Source organism: Salvelinus namaycush, chromosome 17, assembly GCF_016432855.1.
Source record: "Salvelinus namaycush isolate Seneca chromosome 17, SaNama_1.0, whole genome shotgun sequence".
In the NCBI taxonomy this organism is placed as follows: Eukaryota; Metazoa; Chordata; class Actinopteri; order Salmoniformes; family Salmonidae; genus Salvelinus; species Salvelinus namaycush.
The window spans coordinates 12,535,196-12,556,456 of NC_052323.1; the positions used below are offsets into that span (position 1 = coordinate 12,535,196).

The 21,261-nt window shown below is 41.4% G+C and overlaps 3 protein-coding genes across 3 annotated transcripts; all 3 read right to left on the bottom strand.

The window, feature by feature from the left end:
• Positions 1-2,390: 2,390 nt before the first annotated feature.
• Positions 2,391-10,207, bottom strand: LOC120061917 (protocadherin gamma-A11-like). The gene is made up of 2 exons (XM_039011698.1): positions 7,823-10,207; positions 2,391-2,408 (listed from the first exon to the last, which is right to left on the bottom strand). Exons 1-2 carry the CDS (start codon positions 10,205-10,207, stop codon positions 2,391-2,393), a joined length of 2,403 nt encoding a protein of 800 aa, XP_038867626.1.
• A 484-nt stretch (positions 10,208-10,691) lies between these two features.
• On the bottom strand, positions 10,692-14,380 carry LOC120061918 (protocadherin gamma-A11-like). The gene is made up of 2 exons (XM_039011699.1): positions 11,978-14,380; positions 10,692-10,706 (listed from the first exon to the last, which is right to left on the bottom strand). The coding sequence occupies exons 1-2, from the start codon at positions 14,378-14,380 to the stop codon at positions 10,692-10,694; spliced, it is 2,418 nt and encodes an 805-aa protein (XP_038867627.1).
• Positions 14,381-17,641: 3,261 nt separating this feature from the next.
• LOC120061919 (protocadherin beta-16-like) lies at positions 17,642-20,053 on the bottom strand. Its single transcript, XM_039011700.1, has one exon. The coding sequence runs from the start codon at positions 20,051-20,053 to the stop codon at positions 17,642-17,644; it is 2,412 nt and encodes an 803-aa protein (XP_038867628.1).
• Between the last annotated feature and the right edge of the window lie 1,208 nt (positions 20,054-21,261).

Below are 21,261 nucleotides of genomic sequence, written 5' to 3' on the forward strand. Positions count from 1 at the left end.
CCTTGGTGTACATTTCTACATTATTTTATACAAGAATATAATCAATGGTTCAATAATTGAAATGACCATTATTCCCAGATCCCAGACTGTAACTTTAAGATGCTGTCCTGTAGCTACTGTAGGTCTACCAATCAATTCAAGATGGAATTTTATATCATTCACTGATATTGTTAATATACCGCAAATTCACCTGACCTCCGTAGACTTGTCTTCCCTCTCTGTCTGACCCTGCTGGGACACCTGTCACCATCTGATCCTCCTCAGACATGATGAGCACAGTGTTGTGTCCTGACTGTGCACCACGACAGTGAAGCCTGTAGAGCTGTTTATTACTGTGTCAGTGTGAAAAGTAGGGAATTAGCTAGAGAAAGTTATAGATCAATAAAACGTTACATTGCTCCAATTGTTCTAATAAAAAGTCACATTGAGCTGAAAAAACGTCAGAATGTCGATCTACAATCATTTGCCCGCTGGATTCATCGTTTGATTCAGGTCTAGTGTGATTGTGGTAAAAATAATAGCTAACGTTAGTGAGCTAGTTAGCTCGCTAATGTTAGACAACGTTTGGCTAGCTCTCTCTAGCTAACGATACTTCAACTGGTGAAAGATAGCCAAGTTCATTTACATCTGTTGAAACGGGACAAAACTAAATCTACAAAACATTTCCATACACACAACAGCTGCTAGATATGCAGTGGCATGTATTCATGGATGCCAAGTGAAGACAAAATAAATTGACCAATATTATTTATTTTTTTTTACATTTAAAATAATGTATCTTTCGTCTCTCTGTGTTTTTGTAATTTTACTTCAATTTGCAAGAGGCTGAACGTATCTCACCGGAGAAAGCATCTGAGCGAGCAAAACAGCGCCCCTCTGTCTTTGTATGTGTAGGCCATCTAACTGATGCTGTCTGGTCATAAATAGTATGACATTGTTGCCGCCCGTAGAATTGAATGCAAGGGAAGCCAGCGAGCATTTGGCCTCCCTTGATAAAAAAAAGTTTAAAATAATAGCCAATCAGCGTTGAGCTAAACTGATTGAGCTCAACTGTGAATGGTCCTGGCGCATCAAAAAAAAATCCAGTTTGGATTTGGTTTCAATCCTTTTACGTTCTATCAAGAGAAATATGTAATTGACAGAAACAACTTGAATTGTTGCATCTCATTGTGTGTGTTGTTGTCCTCCGGTGGCCAGCTAGCTAGCTAAAATTGGCCCTTTCATAAATTAGCAATGGATGGAGACAGGGATTTGAACTTGTGGTTTTACTTAGTTATCCGTTCTGGCCAATGATTATAACTGCTATTCTGATCTAACCATAAATTCGTACATTGTTCACCTGGACTGAGAGGATGTTAGTTCAATACGTAGTTAGATGTAGAAGGCTAATGTTAACTAGCTAACGTTGCCCATGAAAATAAGTTAGGCTAGCGAGCAAGCATTTTTGCCAGGTAGACTAGGACAAGAAAAAATAAAAACGTGTACTGTATGACAGAGTCATAGACCGTTTTGTCAACATGAAAGAGATGAGGAGGGCATTGGCTTTTTTCTACTAGTAGGGTGAGTCAACATGTTTTTTCAACTTGCACGAACACACACACAGAAATCAGAACCCACACACACACACAGAAATCAGAACCATGGACAGCCACATCATATTTAGCTTACGTTGATTGGACTAAATAGTTTTTGGTATCGTTTAGTTGTCACTGTGTTAGACTAAGCAGAGGTGATTTGATGATGTTGAAGTTGAAATGGTGCTGGAATAGTGGAGGCTGTTCCTGTCTTCTTCTTGCAGTAACTCTCCATGGTTCTAAATCAATAGTTGTCTAGTGGTCTGAAAATGTTGGACACATGAACTTGATTGACCATGCTGTAGGTCATGTTACTGTTTGTTACATGCAATATGCTTTGTGGACTTCGGACAGAGGTTGCTCTCTGGTTTTGTGATAAAACCAAGATGTGGTTGAATTTACTATGCCACCGTGTCTTCTTATTGTCTCGGCCTTACGCCTATATATCATGGTCACAAGACATATGAACTAACAGATTATAGAGCAAACAACACAATTATCACAACACAAAGATTGTAATATGGCTTTCCATCTGGCTTGGCTTCCCCAGTGATTTTACCTACGCACCGCTAGTGGCTTATGAGGTGGCTTTGGTACACTATAAGACTTTTCTGTCATTTCAACAGTAAAACCCTGTAGGATGCACAGTGTAATACCATAAATGTGTTTTACAGCATCCGTGGTGTAGATTGAACTGCATGTTGGGTAAAATGCTGAAAATGAACTGTAATTTGGAAGCCTCTTGTAAAAATGACTCTAACATACTGTATTTCTTTACAGTAATAGCTTATACACTGTAGATTCAAATGATCCGTTTCAGGCGCCAAACTCATGCTGTCGGGAGAGACACATAAAGCTCAGACGATTTTAGTAAATATCTTCTTGAAGCGCCTATGAAGTGAAATAATATTTTTAGCAGCTGCTGGGTAGGTAAATTGAGTTGTTTATAAGTATATTTATTGTTAGCCAACATTGTATTACCACATGTTTCCTTAGCTAAACTAGCTGGCTAACGTTTGCTAGCTGGCTAGCTAGCTCAAGTTGACAAAATACATTTTGGTCTGCTCTAAATTGCTCGTAAATATCTGGCTGTGCGACCTAGAAAAACATCACCCAGAGAATAATGATTGTGATTATAGGCTGCATGCCAGCCCCAGAGTGTCATACAGAATAGACTGAGTGCAGATTCATGACTGCTATGTTTCCACTGTTACTACAGAGAAAATGGCTTGTTTCTAGCAGTTCCAAAAATGACCCATATGTTTTGGGATGGACGGGCCACATTATACACATAAAACACGTTGTGCCGACCTAAGGTACAGTGCCACTGGTCAGCTGTAGCCTAACACAGTGTCGGCGGTGGAACCTAGTCACGTGGCAAACTCTTTCCCCTCCCAGGATTATACAGCATTTCAAGTAGGATAGCAGCCTACACAAGAAAAAACTAATATTGGTAGCCATCTAGATGTCACCATGGTATATTCTAGTCAATGGGGGAAGCATAAATGTCAAAACCACCGGGACAGTGTCCTCCTTAGCTGTTACAATCCTGTGGGATTCGGTTCACTTGGCACTCATCTGTTCAACATACATCATCATTTTTCATGCCAGGACTGTCTGTGTAGCCTCTCCCGCCAACCATTTGCTTAATTAAAAAAACATTGTTCCATAATGTTACAGTGTTAGCTAAATCTGTTCACTGTACCAGGAGTTTGCAAACATTTGGTTACACAGCTAGAAAGGGACATGTTGTGAGTCTGGTAAAATAATCTGTGATATTGTGTAGCCTATAGTGATGTTGTATTAGTTAGCTAGGGTTTGAAGTAGGTGCATCTATCTTTCTTATTTGTGTTTGTTCAATGCCTCAACTGATTTCATAAACTATGTTGGATATATGTTGTAGGTTTGAAACAACCCAAGATGATGAATCCTGAAGATGGGACAAAGTGCATGACAAGGTGGCCCAGAGGAAGCCAGCTGTGTGTTCTCAAGCCCTACCTTGCCGCATTCTCCCAAGAGCTCACTGAGTTTGAATGAAGACCTCTAGTGAGGTAAGTACCCATACACACGACACCAGCTTGATATGTCCCTTGTCCCCTGTCTTTTTACCCACAGAGTAACAGCCCTGGTGCTTTCTGTCTCTCATTCTATTCTTTCTTTTGCTATGCTTGTCCTAGGGGTGAGATGAGCTGACAAATCAGAACTGAGGAGGATTGTTACGGAGCCCCAAGAGGAACACTGGATGCTGCGCTGACTTCTCTCTCCTGGATGCTCTACTGACCTAACTGTCCTGTTGTGTCTTTTACCACCTCTGAACCCCCTTACCCCGAACAGAGTTGCCCCTGATCATAGATTTGGATGCATTATAACCTAGTACGGCAACTCTACCACCGCAGACCGAAAGGAGTTTCAGAGGGTGATACGTGCAGCCGAACGCACCAGGTGTCGCAGGAAGGCCAAGAAGATCATCAGGGACCCCCCACCCGAGCTACGGCCTGTTCAACCCGTTTTCATTACTCAGCGAGGGCAGCACAGGAGCACTAAGGCGAAAACTGGAAGACTGGCAAATAATTTCTAACCCCAGACCATCAGGCACAGATCTGGGGAAGGGCACCAAAAAATGTCTGCAGCATTGAAGGTCCCCAAGAACAGAGTGGCCTCCATCATTCTTAAATGGAAGAAGTTTGGAACCACCAAGACTCTTCCTAGAGCTGGCCGCCCGGCCAAACTGAGCAATTGAGGGAGAAAGGCCTTGGTCAGGGAGGTGACCAAGAAACCAATGGTCACTCTGACAGAGCTCCAGAGTTCCTCTGTTGAGATGGGGGGCAAGGACTGGGAGACTGGTCAGAATCGAGGGAAAGATGAACGGAACAAAGCACAGAGAGATCCTTGATGAAAACCTGATCCAGAACGCTCAGGCCATCAGACTGAGGCGATGGTTCACCTTCCAACAGGACAACGGCCCTAAGCACCCAGCCAAGACAATGCAGGAATGGCTTCGGGACAAGTCCCCAATGTCCTTGAGTGACCCAGCCAGAGCCCAAATTGAACCCAACCGAACATCTCTGGAGAGACCTGAAAATAGCTGTGCAGCTATGTTTTTCCTTTTGTGTTATTGACTGTAGGTTTGTTTATTCCATGTGTAACTGTGTTGTTGTTTGTGTCGCACTGCTTTGCTTTATCTTGGCCAGGTCGCAGTTGTAAATGAGAACTTGTTCTCAACTGGCCTACCTGCTTAAATAAAGGTGGGGGAAAAAGCACAAACCAGATGGGATGGCGTATCATTGCAGAATGTGGTGGTAGCCATGCTGGTTAAGTGTGCCTTGAATTCTAAATAAATCACTGACAGTGTCACCAGCAAAGCACCCCCACACCATCACACCTCTTCCTCCATGCTTCACGGTGGGAACCACACATGCGGAGATCATCCGTTCACCTACTCTGCGTCTCACACAAAGACACGACGGTTGGAACCAACATTCTCAAATTTGGACTCATCAGACCAAAGGACAGATTTCCACCGGTCTAATGTCCATTGCTCATGTTTCTTGGCCCAAGCAACTCTCTTCTTATTATTGGTGTCCTTTAGTAGTGGTTTCTTTGCAGCAATTTGACCATGAAGGCCTGATTCACGCAGTCTCCTCTGAACAGTTGATGTTGAGATGTGTCTGTTACTTGAACTCTGTGAAGCATTTTTTTGGGCTGCAATCTGAGGTGCAGTTAACTCTAATTAACTTATCCTTTGCAGCAGAGGTAACTCTGGGTCTTCCTTTCCTGTGGCGGTCCTCATGAGAGCCAGTTTCATTATATTTCTTGAAATGCTCCTCATTAATTGACCTTCATGTCTTAAAGTAATGATGGACTGTCATTTATCTTTGCTTATTTGAGCTGTTCTCACCATAATATGGACTTGGTCTTTTACAAAATAGGGCTATCTTCTGTGTACCACCCCTAACTTGTCACAACACAACTGATTGGCTCAAATGCATTAAGAAGGAAAGACATTCCACAAATTCCACAGGCACACCTGTTCATTGAAATGCATTCCAGGTGACTACCTCATGAAGCTGGTTGAGAGAATGCCAAGAGTGTGCAAAGCTGTCATCAAGGCAAATGGTGGCTACTTTAAAGAATCTAAAATATATAATATATTTTGATTTGTTTAACACTTTTTTGGTTACTACATGATTCCATATGGGTTATTTAATAGTTTTGATGTCTTCACTATTATTCTACAATGTAGAAAATAGTAAAAATAAAGAAAAACCCTGGAATGAGTAGGTGACTCCAAAATGTTTAATGGTACTGTATATACAATATATTTAACCCCAATATTTCTTGCTTCAACTGAAGAGGTCAAAACAATAATCTAAGAGGCTACATGACCAATTACATCAAACATGGAGCCTATCAACTTGCCTATACAGTGTCAAAAATGTCCCTGTAAATTTACAGATTCATACTGTCAGCAGAGTTGTCAGGCAAATACTGAAATGTTAAGTGCTTTACAGTATACAATATGCAATATTGTATACTGTAACACAGCTAATATATAATTACAGTAATTTGCTCTGTTGCCAGTATGATGCTGTACATGTACAGCATGTTACTGTAATCCGTTTTATGGTACAATACTCTTACGGTAATATTTTTATGGTAATTGTAATGAATTAACAGATGGATGGTTGAATTAATGAATTAAATTAATTGAGGGGAGGCAGGGTTTGTATTTTACAGTAATTTAGTGTAATTCCATGGGATTGGTGCAAGCAGGTTGGCTGATACGTAATGTGATTTCATATTACAGGGTATCAAATATATATAAATAATTGGTGTTTAAAATCACTTGCACTTAACAACGACTTCCAAATGTTCAGTGACTACAGGGAAAAACAGACCAAGGACATAACAAATACTCAACCATTAAAGGTTAGATGCTTGCTGCCACTCCAATCTGTCCCCTATACATATTGAATTGTTGTGGCACTACTACCACATATGTGTTAATTTGGTACACCACTCTCACTCACGGGTGCAACAAATGTCGCATCTTACAAGGCACGCCTCAAAATATGTTAATGAGCCAGAATCAACCATACCCAATAGTGGAAAAAAGGTTTTTGGCGATCCAAAAATATGGTAGGGTAATATATTCTTTGTGGTGGACTTATAGTACCATTTTAAATACAGTACTTCTTTACAGTAACGTACTGTTAAACCAATGATTCATTGGAATTGACGGTATCATTTACCAGTTACTGTCACGATTGTCATTATGAAAGGACCAAGGTGCAGCGTGGTAGGCGTACATTTTCCTTCAATAAATGAACACCGAACAAAAACAACAAACTACCAAACGAAACGTGAAGCTAATAATAGTGCTGACATGCAACTATCCATAGACAAGATCCCACAAACCACAAAGGGGAAATGGCTGCCTAAATGTGATCCCCAATCAGAGACAACGATAAACAGCTGCCTATGATTGGGAACCATAACAGGCCAACATAGACACACAAACACCTAGATGACCCACCCTATTCACACCCCGACCCAACCAACATAGAGAATAAAAAGCTCTCTATGGTCAGGGCGTGACAGTTACGTCTAAATTCACCCAGAGTGCATTGCGATTCACGACTATTTGCTGTAAATAATGAACATGGTACATTGCTGTTAGTTTTATTGTATAATATTGTAAAAACAACAATGTATGTATCCAAAGAAAGGTTTCATTACCACGCTGATTCAAACCCCACAGTATATTATGTGACTGTGTGTGTGAGGTGGGTGTTGGGGGAGAGAGAGACAAAGAGAGAGTTAAAAATGGGATTGGGTACAATCTTAGATATATGATCAGGGGCAAATCTATTCAGAGTAAGAGGGTTCAGAGTCTGAGCTTTATGCATGCAACCCAAAGCATGAGGTTGGCGCCTGAATCTGAAAATGGTCATCTACAGTTGGCATGAAGTATTATTTTTAAGAAATATGTTTTACTGGACGGTTCAAATTACAATTAATAACAATATTTTCCAGCATTTTACCCATAATGCAGTGCAACCTACAGCATGTATTATGTCAAACACATTAAACAACCATGTGTTTATTTTCTGTTGAAATTATAGAAGGGACTAGCAGTGTATAAACATGGGATAATGATGTACTGCCATGAAATAGGTGATTGTCTATGGGAAAAAATAATTGTACAACGTATCGTAGGACTATTTTTGTTTACAATAAAGCCCTACCTCTGGGGGGGACCCGTTGGAATCGTCAAGTTCTTCAGCAAAGTCTGTTGGAGTTTTTCTCAGAGCCTGGTCCGCGGGCAGAGTGTTGTCGTTGCAAGATGTGACGAACTTGAAGTCACTTGTGCGCGATCCCGTTGTCAGGTATGCGTCATAATTGTAAGTGCTGCGGAGAGTTCCCACTCCATCCACCTCTGCGTAGTTGGGAGGGATATACGCACTGGGGATGGCAACCGCTCCATCAAACAACAGTCGGGGCTTTCTCCTGCGGCAAAACCTCACGGCCAGGATGACAAAAATGAAGGTGAGGAAAAAGGTGGAGACGGACACCAGCGCGATGATCAGATAAGAGGTGAGTTTGGAATTGTTCTCATCAGAGATATCTTTCAGTTCTGGCACTTCAGCCAAGTTATCAGAAATCACTAAATACATGGTGCAGGTGGCAGAGAGAGAGGGCTGTCCGTTATCTTTCACTGACACAATGAGGTTCTGTTTCATGCTGTCAGATTCAGAAATGTCCCGCTGTGTCCTGATCTCTCCACTGTGGAGACCAATAGTGAAAAGTCCTTGAACAGTGGATTTGACTATATGATAGGACAGCCAGGCGTTCTGGCCGGAGTCCGCGTCCACCGCTATCACCTTGGAAACAAGGGAGCCCCCGTGCGCAGCTTTGGGAACCAGCTCGGTCATGAATGAGTTCCGCTCCGGGGCGGGGTATAGTATCTGAGGAGAGTTGTCATTCACATCCGTTATGAACACACTGACCGTGACGTTGCTGCAGAGCGGAGGAGAACCGTTGTCTCTGGCCACCACGTGGACTTTAAAACTTCTGAACTGCTCATAATCAAACGACCTCACAGCGTGGATCACCCCCGTGTCTCCGTTAACGGATAAAAACGAGGACACTTGGACACCGTTCACCTCACCAGGTAAGAGAGAATAAATCACTGTTCCGTTCTGTCTCCAGTCTGGGTCCCGTGCAGTAACGGAACACACGGAGGCACCGGGTTTGTTATTTTCAGTCACGTGGGCTTTATAGGACTGTTCCTCAAACACAGGTGGGTTGTCGTTGACGTCAGCTACAGATAACGGAACACTTTTAGAGGAGGACAGAGGTGGAGAGCCCTCGTCGGTGGCAGTGATTGTAATATTGTAATCAGACACTAGTTCACGGTCCAGTTCGCCCGTGGTCACCAGAGAATAGTAGTTTTTGATGGATGGCACCAGCTTAAAAGGAAGGTTTTGCTGAATGGAGCAGCGGACCTGTCGGTTATTCTCAGAGTCTCTATCCTGCACGTTAATGATGCCCACCTCTGTACCAGGTGACGCGTTCTCAGGTATGGGATTAGTCAGAGATTGTATATAAATCGAAGGGTTGTTGTCATTAACATCTGTGATGTCTATTATGACTTTGACATATGATGCTAACCCTAAACCATCCTTTGCTTTGATGCGCAGTTCAAAATATGACATTTCTTCAAAATCAATTGTGCCGATCACTCTAATTTCTCCAGTCTTCCGGTCGATAGAAAATAATTTGTCATCTTCCTCTGACACATGAGCGAAGTCATAGGTAACTTCCCCATTCACTCCGTCATCTGCATCCGTAGCACTCACTGTAACCACTACAGTATCTAAAGGAGAGTTTTCAGGCAGACTGGCTTTATAGACGGCCTGGCTAAACACTGGGGCGTTATCGTTAGCATCCAGTACAGTGACGTGTATGACTACAGTACCTGATCTCTGCGGAGAGCCTCCGTCTACAGCTGTAAGCAATACTTTTATTTCATTGCTTTGTTCACGATCAAGCTCTTTCTCTAGAACAAGCTCCACAGTATGACTATCAACCGTCAATAGGAAATTGTCATTTTTTTGTAAAGTGTACCTTTGCACTGCATTCTGTCCTACATCTGCATCGTGTGCCTGATCAAGTAAAAAACGAGCGCCTTTATCTGCTGATTCGCTCATTTCAATTTTAATCACTTCGTCCTTAAATTGCGGAGAATTATCATTTATATCTTGAACATGAAGACTGATACTGTGAAGCTCTAAAGGATTCTCCAATACAAGTTCCTGTTTTAAAACACACGAAGCCTTCTTGCCACAAAGCCCTTCTCTGTCAAACCTCTCCGCAACAATCAGATCTCCGGTACTCAGATTAATGTCACAGTAACGTTTACGGTTCCCATCGGTATCAACACGGGCCTTACGAGCGGAAAGTCTGCTCGCCTCCAGCCCGAGATCCTTGGCTATATTTCCAATAACAGATCCGCGTTTCATCTCCTCCGGAAAAGAATAGCTCACGTCTCCATAGGCGGAGTGCAGCGGTAGAAGAAAGAAAGCAACGCAGCAGACCAGGCCTGTCACCGAGATTCCTTTGTGCCCCATCTTGGAATTAAATTGCCAAAACACAATATAGACTTGATAATACAATGTAAACAAATAGTATTCCACAAAAAGATTCAGCTTGATGAAAATAATATCCTCAAAATGTTCAAGCAATCTGACCGTCTCCAGTCTTTTCCGCAGCTTAATGGCACCAGAACACCCGAGTCTTGTTACAACACCAGTGGGTGGAGAACTGGATCTATCCAAACACAGCTGGTGAACAGCGACACAGTCAGTACTCTTCAGAAATTACACATGTCAACATACATTCCTCTATATCTGTATTTCAGGTCAAGTCGTAATAGGAAGCTATATTTGTAGGCTGCATGATTGAATAATGTGCACTGATATAGGCCTACATCTTTTAAACCCTAAATAAATGTAATTCCTTGTTGCAAAATAACCTAATAGAAATACACAGAAAACAACATTAAAAAGCATAAAACATAAACCATAGCATTAAAATCATGCTCACAGCATTGAGTTAAGATTGGTCTAGCTGTAAGGAACACATTAGAAAAGGTTATGACACATCGGGGAGAAAATGTATGGGCTACCTACATAGCAACTGACATGTTATGTTGCTATTTTAGTCGACACACTCGTCAGAATGCACAAACACAAAAACAGAGAGTAGCCTATGGGAAAGAAGGAAGGTGAGGACAGTCAAGTAGCGATGACTCGGTGTAAACCCTACTGGCCTTATGTTGGATTTTCTGCATGTTCACCACCATGGACAGCAACACTGAGGCTCAAGCCGCAAATCAGACACTCTCACACCACTTCTCCACAGACAGTACTTTTTATTTTCTAACCTTTTTCCAAATAAGCCTATTCCAACAGAGCAAAACTCCTATATCAACCCATTTTCAGTGAACTCAAAACGCTGCTCTGTGTATGTGAAAAATCCAACCAATCAATTTTGTCAAAAAATAACATAATCACAAATCCCATCACAACTAAAAATATCTATCAGCAGCTGTACATCAGCGCCTCAGTATTTCTCACTTCAGCTGAGGGGATCTAAATGAGGATCTGAAATGCTTCATTACACGTCAAACCTGGATCACTAACACATTACGTCCAACCTAGATCACTAACACATTACGTCAAACCTGGATCACTAACACATTATGTCAAACCTGGATCACTAACACATTACGTCAAACCTGGATCACTAAAACATTACATCAAACCTGGATCACTAACACATTACATCAAACCTGGATCACTAACACATTACATCAAACCTGGATCACTAACACATTACATCAAACCTGGATCACTGACACATTACGTAAAACCTGGATCACTAACACATTACGTCAAACCTAGATCACTAACACATTACATCAAACCTGGATCACTAACACATTACGTCAAACCTGGATCACTAACACATTACGTCAAACCTGGATCACTAACACATTACGTCAAACCTGGATCACTAACATATTACGTCAAACCTGGATCACTAACACATTACGTCAAACCTGGATCACTAACACATTACGTCAAACCTGGATCACTAACACATTAGGTCAAACCTGGATCACTAACACATTACGTCAAACCTGGATCACTAACACATTACCTATAGACAAGTTGTGATATTGAAGTACTGCTGTAAAAAAAATGGTCAGGAAAAAATGTATTTTACATAGCATCATTACTCTAATTTTAGCTCGAAATGTTTTAAAACGTGTCTTAATAACTGAAAATGTGTAACACACAACAATATACTATTTTTTATTTACGATGAAGGCCTACCTCTGGTGGGGAACTGTCGGAGTTGTCAAATTCTTCGGCAAAGTCTGTTGGAGTTTTTCTCAGAGTCTGGTCCGCGGGCAGTGTGTTGTCACTGTAAGATGTGACGAACTTGAAGTCACTTGTGCGCGAACCCGTCGTCAGGTATGCATCAAAATTGTATGTGCTGCGGAGAGTTCCCACTCCATCCCCCTCTGCATAGTTTGGAGGGAGATACGTGCTGGGGATGGCGACCGCTCCGTCAAACAACAGTCTGGGCTTTCTCCTGCGACAAAACCTCACGGCCAGGATGACAATAATGAAGGTGAGGAAAAAGGTGGAGACGGACACCAGCGCGATGATCAGATAAGAGGTGAGTTTGGAATTGTTCTCATCATAAGAGATATCTTTCAGTTCTGGCACTTCAGCCAAGTTATCAGAAATCACCAAATACATGCTACAGGTGGCAGAGAGAGAGGGCTGTCCGTTATCTTTCACTGACACAATGAGGTTCTGTTTCATGCTGTCAGATTCAGAAATGTCCCGCTGTGTCCTGATCTCTCCGCTGTGGAGACCAATAGTGAAAAGTCCCAAATCAGTGGATTTGACTATATGATAGGACAGCCAGGCATTCTGGCCTGAGTCCGCGTCCACCGCAATCACCTTGGAAACCAGAGAGCCCCCGTGCGCAGCTTTGGGTACCAGCTCCGTCATGAAGGAGTTTCCCTCCGGGGCGGGGTATAGTATCTGAGGAGAGTTGTCATTCACATCCGTTATGAACACACTGACCGTGACGTTGCTGCTGAGCGGAGGAGAACCGTTGTCTCTGGCCACCACGTGGACTTTAAAACTCCTGAACTGCTCATAATCAAACGACCTCACAGCGTGGATCACCCCTGTGTCTCCGTTAACGGATAAAAATGAGGACACTTGGACACCGTTCACCTCACCAGGTAAGAGAGAATAAATCACTGTTCCGTTCTGTCTCCAGTCTGGGTCTCGTGCAGTAATGGAACACACGGAGGCACCGGGTTTGTTATTTTCAGTCAGATGGGCTTTATAGGACTGTTCCTCAAACACAGGTGGGTTGTCGTTGACGTCAGCTACAGATAACTGAACACTTTTAGAGGAGGACAGAGGTGGAGAGCCCTCGTCGGTGGCAGTGATTGTAATATTGTAATCAGACACTAGTTCACGGTCCAGTTCGCCCGTGGTCACCAGAGAATAGTAGTTTTTGATGGATGGCACCAGCTTAAAAGGAAGGTTTTGCTGAATGGAGCAGCGGACCTGTCGGTTATTCTCAGAGTCTCTATCCTGCACGTTAATGATGCCCACCTCTGTACCAGGAGACGCGTTCTCAGATATGGGGTTAGTCAGAGACTGTAGATATATCACAGGGGCGTTGTCATTAACATCAGTGATTTCTATTATCAATGTAGAGTAGGATGCTAACCCTAAACCGTCCTTTGCGCTGATCTGCATTTCATATGAAGACTCCTTTTCATAATCTATTGGACCAACAACTGTAATTTTTCCAGTCTCATGATCAAGAGAAAATACATTGCTATTTTCATCTGAAACGTCATCAAATTCATAAGTAACTTCCCCATTCAATCCCTCATCTGCATCCGTAGCACTCACTGTAACCACTACAGTATCTAGAGGAGGGTTTTCAGGCAGACTGGCTTTATAGACGGCCTGGCTAAATACTGGGGCGTTATCGTTAGCATCCAGTACAGTGACGTGAATGACTACAGTACCTGATCTCTTCGGAGTGCCTCCGTCCATCGCTGTCAGTAATAACTTGATTTCATGGTGCCCCTCGCGGTCTAGCTCTCTGTCTAACACTAACTCGCTGTATTTGCGTCCACCACTTTTGGTTTTGACATTCAAAATAAAATGTTCATTTCTTTGTAGTGTATAGCTCTGAACCGTATTGTGTCCTATATCAGCGTCATGGGCCTCATCTAGAGAAAAACGAACGCCTTTGTCGGCTGATTCACTAATTTCCATTTTGATTACATCCTTTTTAAACTGTGGGGAATTATCATTTATATCTTGGACATGAAGACTAATACGGTGAAGCTCCAACGGATCTTCAAGCACAAGTTCCTGTTTTAAAACGCACGAAACCTTCTTGCCACAAAGCCCATCTCTGTCAATCCTTTCAGCTATAGTCAAATCTCCCGTACTCAGATTAATGTCACAATACCGTTCGTGGTTCCCATCGGTATCAACACGGGCCCTACGAGCGGAAAGTCTGCTCGCCTCCAGCCCGAGATCCTTGGCTATATTTCCAATAACAGATCCGCGTTTCATCTCCTCCGGAAAAGAATAGCTCACGTCTCCATTGGCGGAGTGCAGCGGTAGAAGAAAGAAAGCAACGTAGCAGACCAGGCCTGTCACCGAGATTCCTTTGTGCCCCATCCTGGGATTAAAACGTCAAAACACAATATAGACTTGATAATACAATGTGAACAAATAGTATTCCACAAAAAGGTTCAGCTTGATGAAAATAATATCCTCAAAATGTTCAAGCAATCTGACCGCGTCCAATATTTTCTGCAGAATGACATCCGAGCACCCGAGTCTTGTTACAACACCAGTGGGTGGAGAACTGGATCTATCCAAACACAGCTGGTGAACAGCGACACTTTGCGTACCCAACAGAATGTACATTATTAGCTTACAGATTTCTTAATGTTTCACTGAGAAGTGGTTAGAAATACCCCTCAGTAAGTTTAATTGGTCAATTTACTATTAGAAAACGAAAGAGAAACACGGAAAACTAAAGGATATTTAACAATACAAACATAAATTATTAAAATCACCCCCACTCTTTTTTCATCAGTTAAGATCAGGTATACTATGAATATAAAATACAACACATCTGCAAGAGAGACAACAAAGCAATATATCCGATGCTGGTTCCTCAGCCAGAGCAAACTCATAACTGCTATAGAAAAAACAGAGCATGGGAAGGAATAAGAATATGGTCAAACAGCGATCAATAGTAAAGCCTACTGGTTTAAAATAAGATTTTAGACATTTCAGAACCATGGACAGTGACACTGCGAGGGCTCTCGTTGCTCCTCAGACGCTCTCACACCGCTTCTCCCATCACTCTGTTACTAATAAATAGAAAGGACCAACTGGCTGGAATCATTTACTTATAGAAATCAGGGCATTAAAATCACACCGTGAAGTTAAGAAAGCCCCTTTTCCAATGTTAAGAACAAACTGTTTGTGTTTTTAACTAGTAGAAACGTCAACATGTGACGATATTTGTAATATATTTGTATATCTGATTTGTGTATATTATAGGCAGCCTACTTAGTGTTATTTAAAAAAAAAATTGAATGGGTGGATCAGCTTAATATTGCGGAAAGAATGTTGCTTCCATCAATGTAATTGTCTGCATCATTTCCAATCCCCCATATATATTTTTTGTAAATATACATATCCATACACGCATGCATACATATACACATATATACATACACATACCTATATAGACATACTTTTTTAAAGAATATACCTTTATTATTATTCCCCACAACCCTACCACCGATCCCCCAATTGGAGTAAACTAATAAACACTTCTGCTTTTACCTTCAATTTATACATCGTATACACATTTTACAGACACAGTCTACTTTACAATAGTTCTCTCTTGTTTGTTCTTAGTCCTTCCTCTATTTCTGATGTCCATCCAGTTTGATTTCTATTTGTAACTGTGCTATTTCACAAAAGTTCCGAACCTATATACATTTTACAGATCCCGTATGTTTTACATTGTTTATCTTGTTATTAGTCCCACCCTTCAGCTCCATTCAACCCCTCCCATCTATCTCTCAACATCATCCATTTCGGGTTTCTATTTGCCATATATTTTTCAACTGTGCTGTGATGCTTCACAAAATAATTGAACCTTCCTATTCTCATAGCTTCTACAGATTGTAAATGAAAAATAAACATTTTTGCTAAAATAATTATTATATTATTGATTGATTGACTATGGCTTTTCAAACCACCCACTATTGCTATCTGTAGTGTTAGTTCTAGGCAAATGTTGCAATTCTTCAGCCATTCCTGGACCTGTGACCAAAAACGAGCTACATATGGACAATACCAAAATAAATGATCTAATGACTCTGCCTCCTCACAGCAGAATCTGCAGAGCTGGGAAGAATGTATCCCCCATATATATAACATTCTATTAGTTGCAATAATTTTGTATAGTAATTTAAATTGGACAAACTCGAAAGTTTTGAATCCGGCGTTGTTATGCGTATCAATTCATAAACCATGTGCCATGGAATGGGTACATCGAACATCTCTTCCCAACTATTTTGCAATTTATATGGCACAGCTGTCAGTTTTTTGGTCCTTAAATGAAATTGGTATATGTTTTTATTCATCACACTTTTCTTTAACCATTTATGTTCTTTAATACAGGGCCGACATACAAGTTCCTTACTTTTCCCCCTTCTACTTGCCTCTTCCATTTTTGTGGTAATGCTGCAATTAATTGGTTGTAATTTTGGGTAGAGCAGACATTTCCATATGTCTGTGTTAGCTGCATGTGTGACATAACTCCACCAGTCCTATTTATGATATCATTCACAAAAATTATACCTTTTAAAAAAAAATTAGTATATTTGAATTTAACCACAATATTTGTTGTACTATTTGTTCCGTACTTTCAGGTGGATTAAACTGAAATTGCAACCAACTTTCTAAGGCTTGTTTAAAAAATAACGATATTTTGGAGATTATTTCCTTTTCAAACAACCGAAAGTGAGCAGGTGTAATCTGAATAAAGGAGAAAAGGCCCTTCTTGAACATAGGATGAGACATTCGTACCAATTTACCAGAGAACCAGTTTGGATTTAAGTATAACTTTTGTATGACTGATGCCTTTAGTGAGAGGTCTAATGCTTTATTATTTAATCATTTCTGCCCTACTTAGTGTTATTAGTTGCATCATTTATTTGTATTTGTTGGAGGCCCATTAGTAGGTGGATAACAACTTTTTTCTGCTCAGAATTGACCTTTTATCATCATTATTATTATATGTATTTATTTGTATTTAATTGTTATGATTATTATTATTAGACAGTAGTTGATACATTATTCTTGTTAATAAGTATTGTTTTTGGGGGTTGTTTTTTTATTTGGACATTCTTTAAACCGAAAAGGTGCATCTCAAGAGATTTCGTCCTGTAAAATTTTATAAATAAATATCTCTCCAAACAAAGCATTTATCTTTTCTTGCCTCTTTCCAAACAGTCTATCACTCCTCTAGTGCCAAAACATAATTGCAACTCATTGTTACTGCGCCCCTAATCACAAAACTGTGAAGAATAGGCTATCGTGTGAAAAATCCACAGATTCTATCAATAACAAAAAGAGCTTACCACATTACAACTCAAGCAAACCACGCATAATAGACCATCAGGATTTCTCAAGTAAAAAGAGAGGGGATTGAAATAGTCTTTAAAAACATTTCAAATATCATGAAACCAAAGGATACATAACTTGCTGTTGTAGTCAAGCTGGGCTAATAAGGAAAAGCGGTTTCTCCAGAAAGAATGTGATTATACAAAGCATGTTAGCTACAGTTAGTGTAGCCTCAATGCTATCATATAGGCCTAAAAACAAATCTACTGTATTATTATTATTGCATTAAAGTCCTACCTCTGGTGACCCTTCGGAGTCGTCAAGTTCTTCAGTAAAGTCATTTGGAGTTTTTCTCAGAGTCTGGTCCGCGGGCAGTGTGTTGTCATTGTAAGATGTGAGGAAATTGAAGTCACTTGTGTGCGAGCCCGTCGTCAAGTATGCGTCATAATTGTAAGTACTGCGGAGAGTTCCTGCGCCATCCACCTCTGCGTAGTTGGGAGGGAGATACGCACTGGGGATGGCGACCGCTCCGTCAAACAACAGTCTGGGCTTTCTCCTGCGGCAAAACCTCACGGCCAGGATGACAATAATGAAGGTGAGGAAAAAGGTGGAGATGGACACCAGCGCGATGATCAGATAAGAGGTGAGTTTGGAATTGCTCTCATCATAAGAGATATCTTTCAGTTCTGGCACTTCAGCCAAGTTATCAGAAATCACCAAATACATGCTACAGGTGGCAGAGAGAGAGGGCTGTCCGTTATCTTTCACTGACACAATGAGGTTCTGTTTCATGCTGTCAGATTCAGAAATGTCCCGCTGTGTCCTGATCTCTCCACTGTGGAGACCAATAGTGAAAAGTCCCGGATCAGTGGATTTGACTATATGATAGGACAGCCAGGCGTTCTGCCCGGAGTCCGCGTCCACCGCTATCACCTTGGAAACCAGAGAGCCTCCGTGCGCAGCTTTGGGGACCAGCTCGGTCATGAAGGAGTTTCCCTCCGGGGCGGGGTATAGTATCTGAGGAGAGTTGTCATTCACATCTGTTATGAACACACTGACTGTGACGTTGCTGCTGAGCGGAGGAGAACCGTTGTCTCTGGCCACCACGTGGACTTTAAAACTCCTGAACTGCTCATAATCAAACGACCTCACAGCGTGGATCACCCCCGTGTCTCCGTTAACGGATAAAAACGAGGACACCGGGACACCGTTCACCTCACCTGGTAAGAGAGAATAAATCACTGTTCCGTTCTGTCTCCAGTCTGGGTCTCGTGCAGTAATGGAACACACGGAGGCACCAGGTTTGTTATTTTCAGTCACGTGGGCTTTATAGGACTGTTCCTCAAACACAGGTGGGTTGTCGTTGACGTCAGCTACAGATAACTGAACACTTTTAGAGGAGGACAGAGGTGGAGAGCCCTCGTCGGTGGCAGTGATTGTAATATTGTAATCAGACACTAGTTCACGGTCCAGTTCACCCGTGGTCACCAGAGAATAGTAGTTTTTGATTGATGGCACCAGCTTAAAAGGAACGTTTTGCTGAATGGAGCAGCGGACCTGTCGGTTATTCTCAGAGTCTCTATCCTGCACGTTAATGATGCCCACCTCTGTACCAGGTGACGCGTTCTCAGGTATGGGGTTAGTCAGAGATTGTAGATATATCACAGGGGCGTTGTCATTAACATCAGTAATTTCAATAATTAAAAATGAATATGATGTTAAACCTGCCCCATCCTTAGCCCTTATTTGTAATTCATATGATGAAGCCTCCTCATAGTCAACTTTTCCAATAATTCTTACTTCACCTGTTTTGTGATCTAAAGAGAATAAATGTACATATTCATCTGAAACATGGTCAAAGTTGTATGTTACTTCGCCATTTGCTCCGTCATCTGCATCTGTAGCACTCACTGTAACCACTACAGTATCTAAAGGAGAGTTTTCAGGCAGACTGGCTTTATAGACGGCCTGGCTAAACACTGGGGCGTTATCGTTAGCATCCAGTACAGTGACGTGTATGACTACAGTACCTGATCTCTGCGGAGTGCCTCCGTCTACAGCTGTAAGCAATAATTTCAACTCTTGTTGTTGTTCACGATCTAGCTCCTTATCTAATACTAATTCAGCGTATTTGCGTCCCCCTGTTTTCGTATTAACATTTAACACGAAATGTTCGTTTCTTTCTAGTGTATAACTCTGAACCGTATTCTGTCCTATATCTGCGTCGTGGGCCTCGTCTAGAGAAAAACGAGCCCCCTTGCCTGCGGATTCTCCTATTTCAAATTTAATCAAATCCTCTGTGAATTGTGGAGAATTATCATTTATATCTTGAACATGAAGACTGATACTGTGAAGCTCTAAAGGATTCTCCAATACAAGTTCCTGTTTTAAAACACACGAAGCCTTCTTGCCACAAAGCCCTTCTCTGTCAAACCTCTCCGCAACAATCAGATCTCCGGTACTCAGATTAATGTCACAATAACGTTTACTGTTTCCTTCGGTATCAACACGGGCCTTACGAGCGGAAAGTCCGCTCGCCTCCAGCCCGAGATCCTTGGCTATATTTCCAATAACAGATCCGCGTTTCATCTCCTCCGGAAAAGAATAGCTCACGTCTCCATTGGCGGAGTGCAGCATTACAATAAAGAAAGCAAAGCCGCAGACCAGACCTGTCACCGAGATTCCTTTGTGCCCCATCCTGGGTTCAAAAACGTCGATACACCCTGAATCCAAAATAATATAATGTAGATAAATAGTATTCCACAAAAGCAGGAAGTTTGATGAAAATGACATCCACAAAATCTGCAATTTGACCGTGTCCAATAATTTCAAATGCGGAATGAAAACCGAACACCCGAGCCTTGTAACAACAGCAGTGGGTGGAGAACTGGATCTATCCAAACACAGCTGGTGAACAGCGACACTGTGAGTAATCTTTAAAAAGTACACATAATAACAGTAATTATTCTGAATATATATTTCAGGAAAAGCCGTCATAAGAAAGTCAATAAGTGGTCTGCATGATTGATTACTGAACAATTGAATATAAAATCCCCCTTAGCTTATGAAAATAACCAAATAGAACCAGGAAACGATAAAAAGCCACACAGGAACAGAAAGGATATATAAACCGATCCCACGCTATTTTTCACGAGATATAGATTATGTGGAAGAAATACGTTGCAAATATCAGATTTATAGTGCTGTTTTTTTTGTCAACACACATTCATCAGCGCAATACGCAAAAACAGAGAGCATGGCAATGGGTGGAAATGATGATAGTCAAACAACGATGAATTTTAAACCCTTCTGGTTTATAATAGGACTTCAGTACCATGGACAGCGGCACAGCAAGGCCGCTGCATTTCAGACGTTCTAACGCCAAACGCCACTTCTCTCGTCACTCTGTTTAGATACGCTAGCTCTCCACATACAGCATTTCTCTTTTGTAACCCCTGTCCAAATAGGCCTTCATACCAACAGGCCACATTTGAACTTAAAGACGTGCCAACATTTTTTCAATAGAACTCCTGCTTGCCTATATGCTTGATCAACTGGATACATTTAGTCCCTGGTCAGGATTAACTACATAAAACACAATAAGTAGTTGTACATAAAAACAGAACAAATAATTAATCAAATGAAAACCATCGACAATCTTTGAATCAGCTAAAATCATATGGACAAAATAGACGGAGTGCAGCATTACAATAAAGAAAGAAAAGCCGCAGACCAGACCTGTCACCGAGATTCCTTTGTGCCCCATCCTGGGTTCAAAAACGTCGATACACCCTGAATCCAAAATATTATAATGTAGATAAATACTTTTCCACAAAAATAAATATTTTTTCAACACTCCATTCAGTCAGAGCAATGCCCTGAAAAGTATGTAAATAAGTTGGGGT

Excerpts from the sequence above, each read along its gene's own strand:
- LOC120061918 (XM_039011699.1), bottom strand. The coding sequence starts at position 14,380 with ATGGGGCACAAAGGAATCTCGGTGACAGGCCTGGTCTGCTACGTTGCT.
- LOC120061919 (XM_039011700.1), bottom strand. The coding sequence starts at position 20,053 with ATGGGGCACAAAGGAATCTCGGTGACAGGTCTGGTCTGCGGCTTTGCT.
- LOC120061917 (XM_039011698.1), bottom strand. The coding sequence starts at position 10,207 with ATGGGGCACAAAGGAATCTCGGTGACAGGCCTGGTCTGCTGCGTTGCT.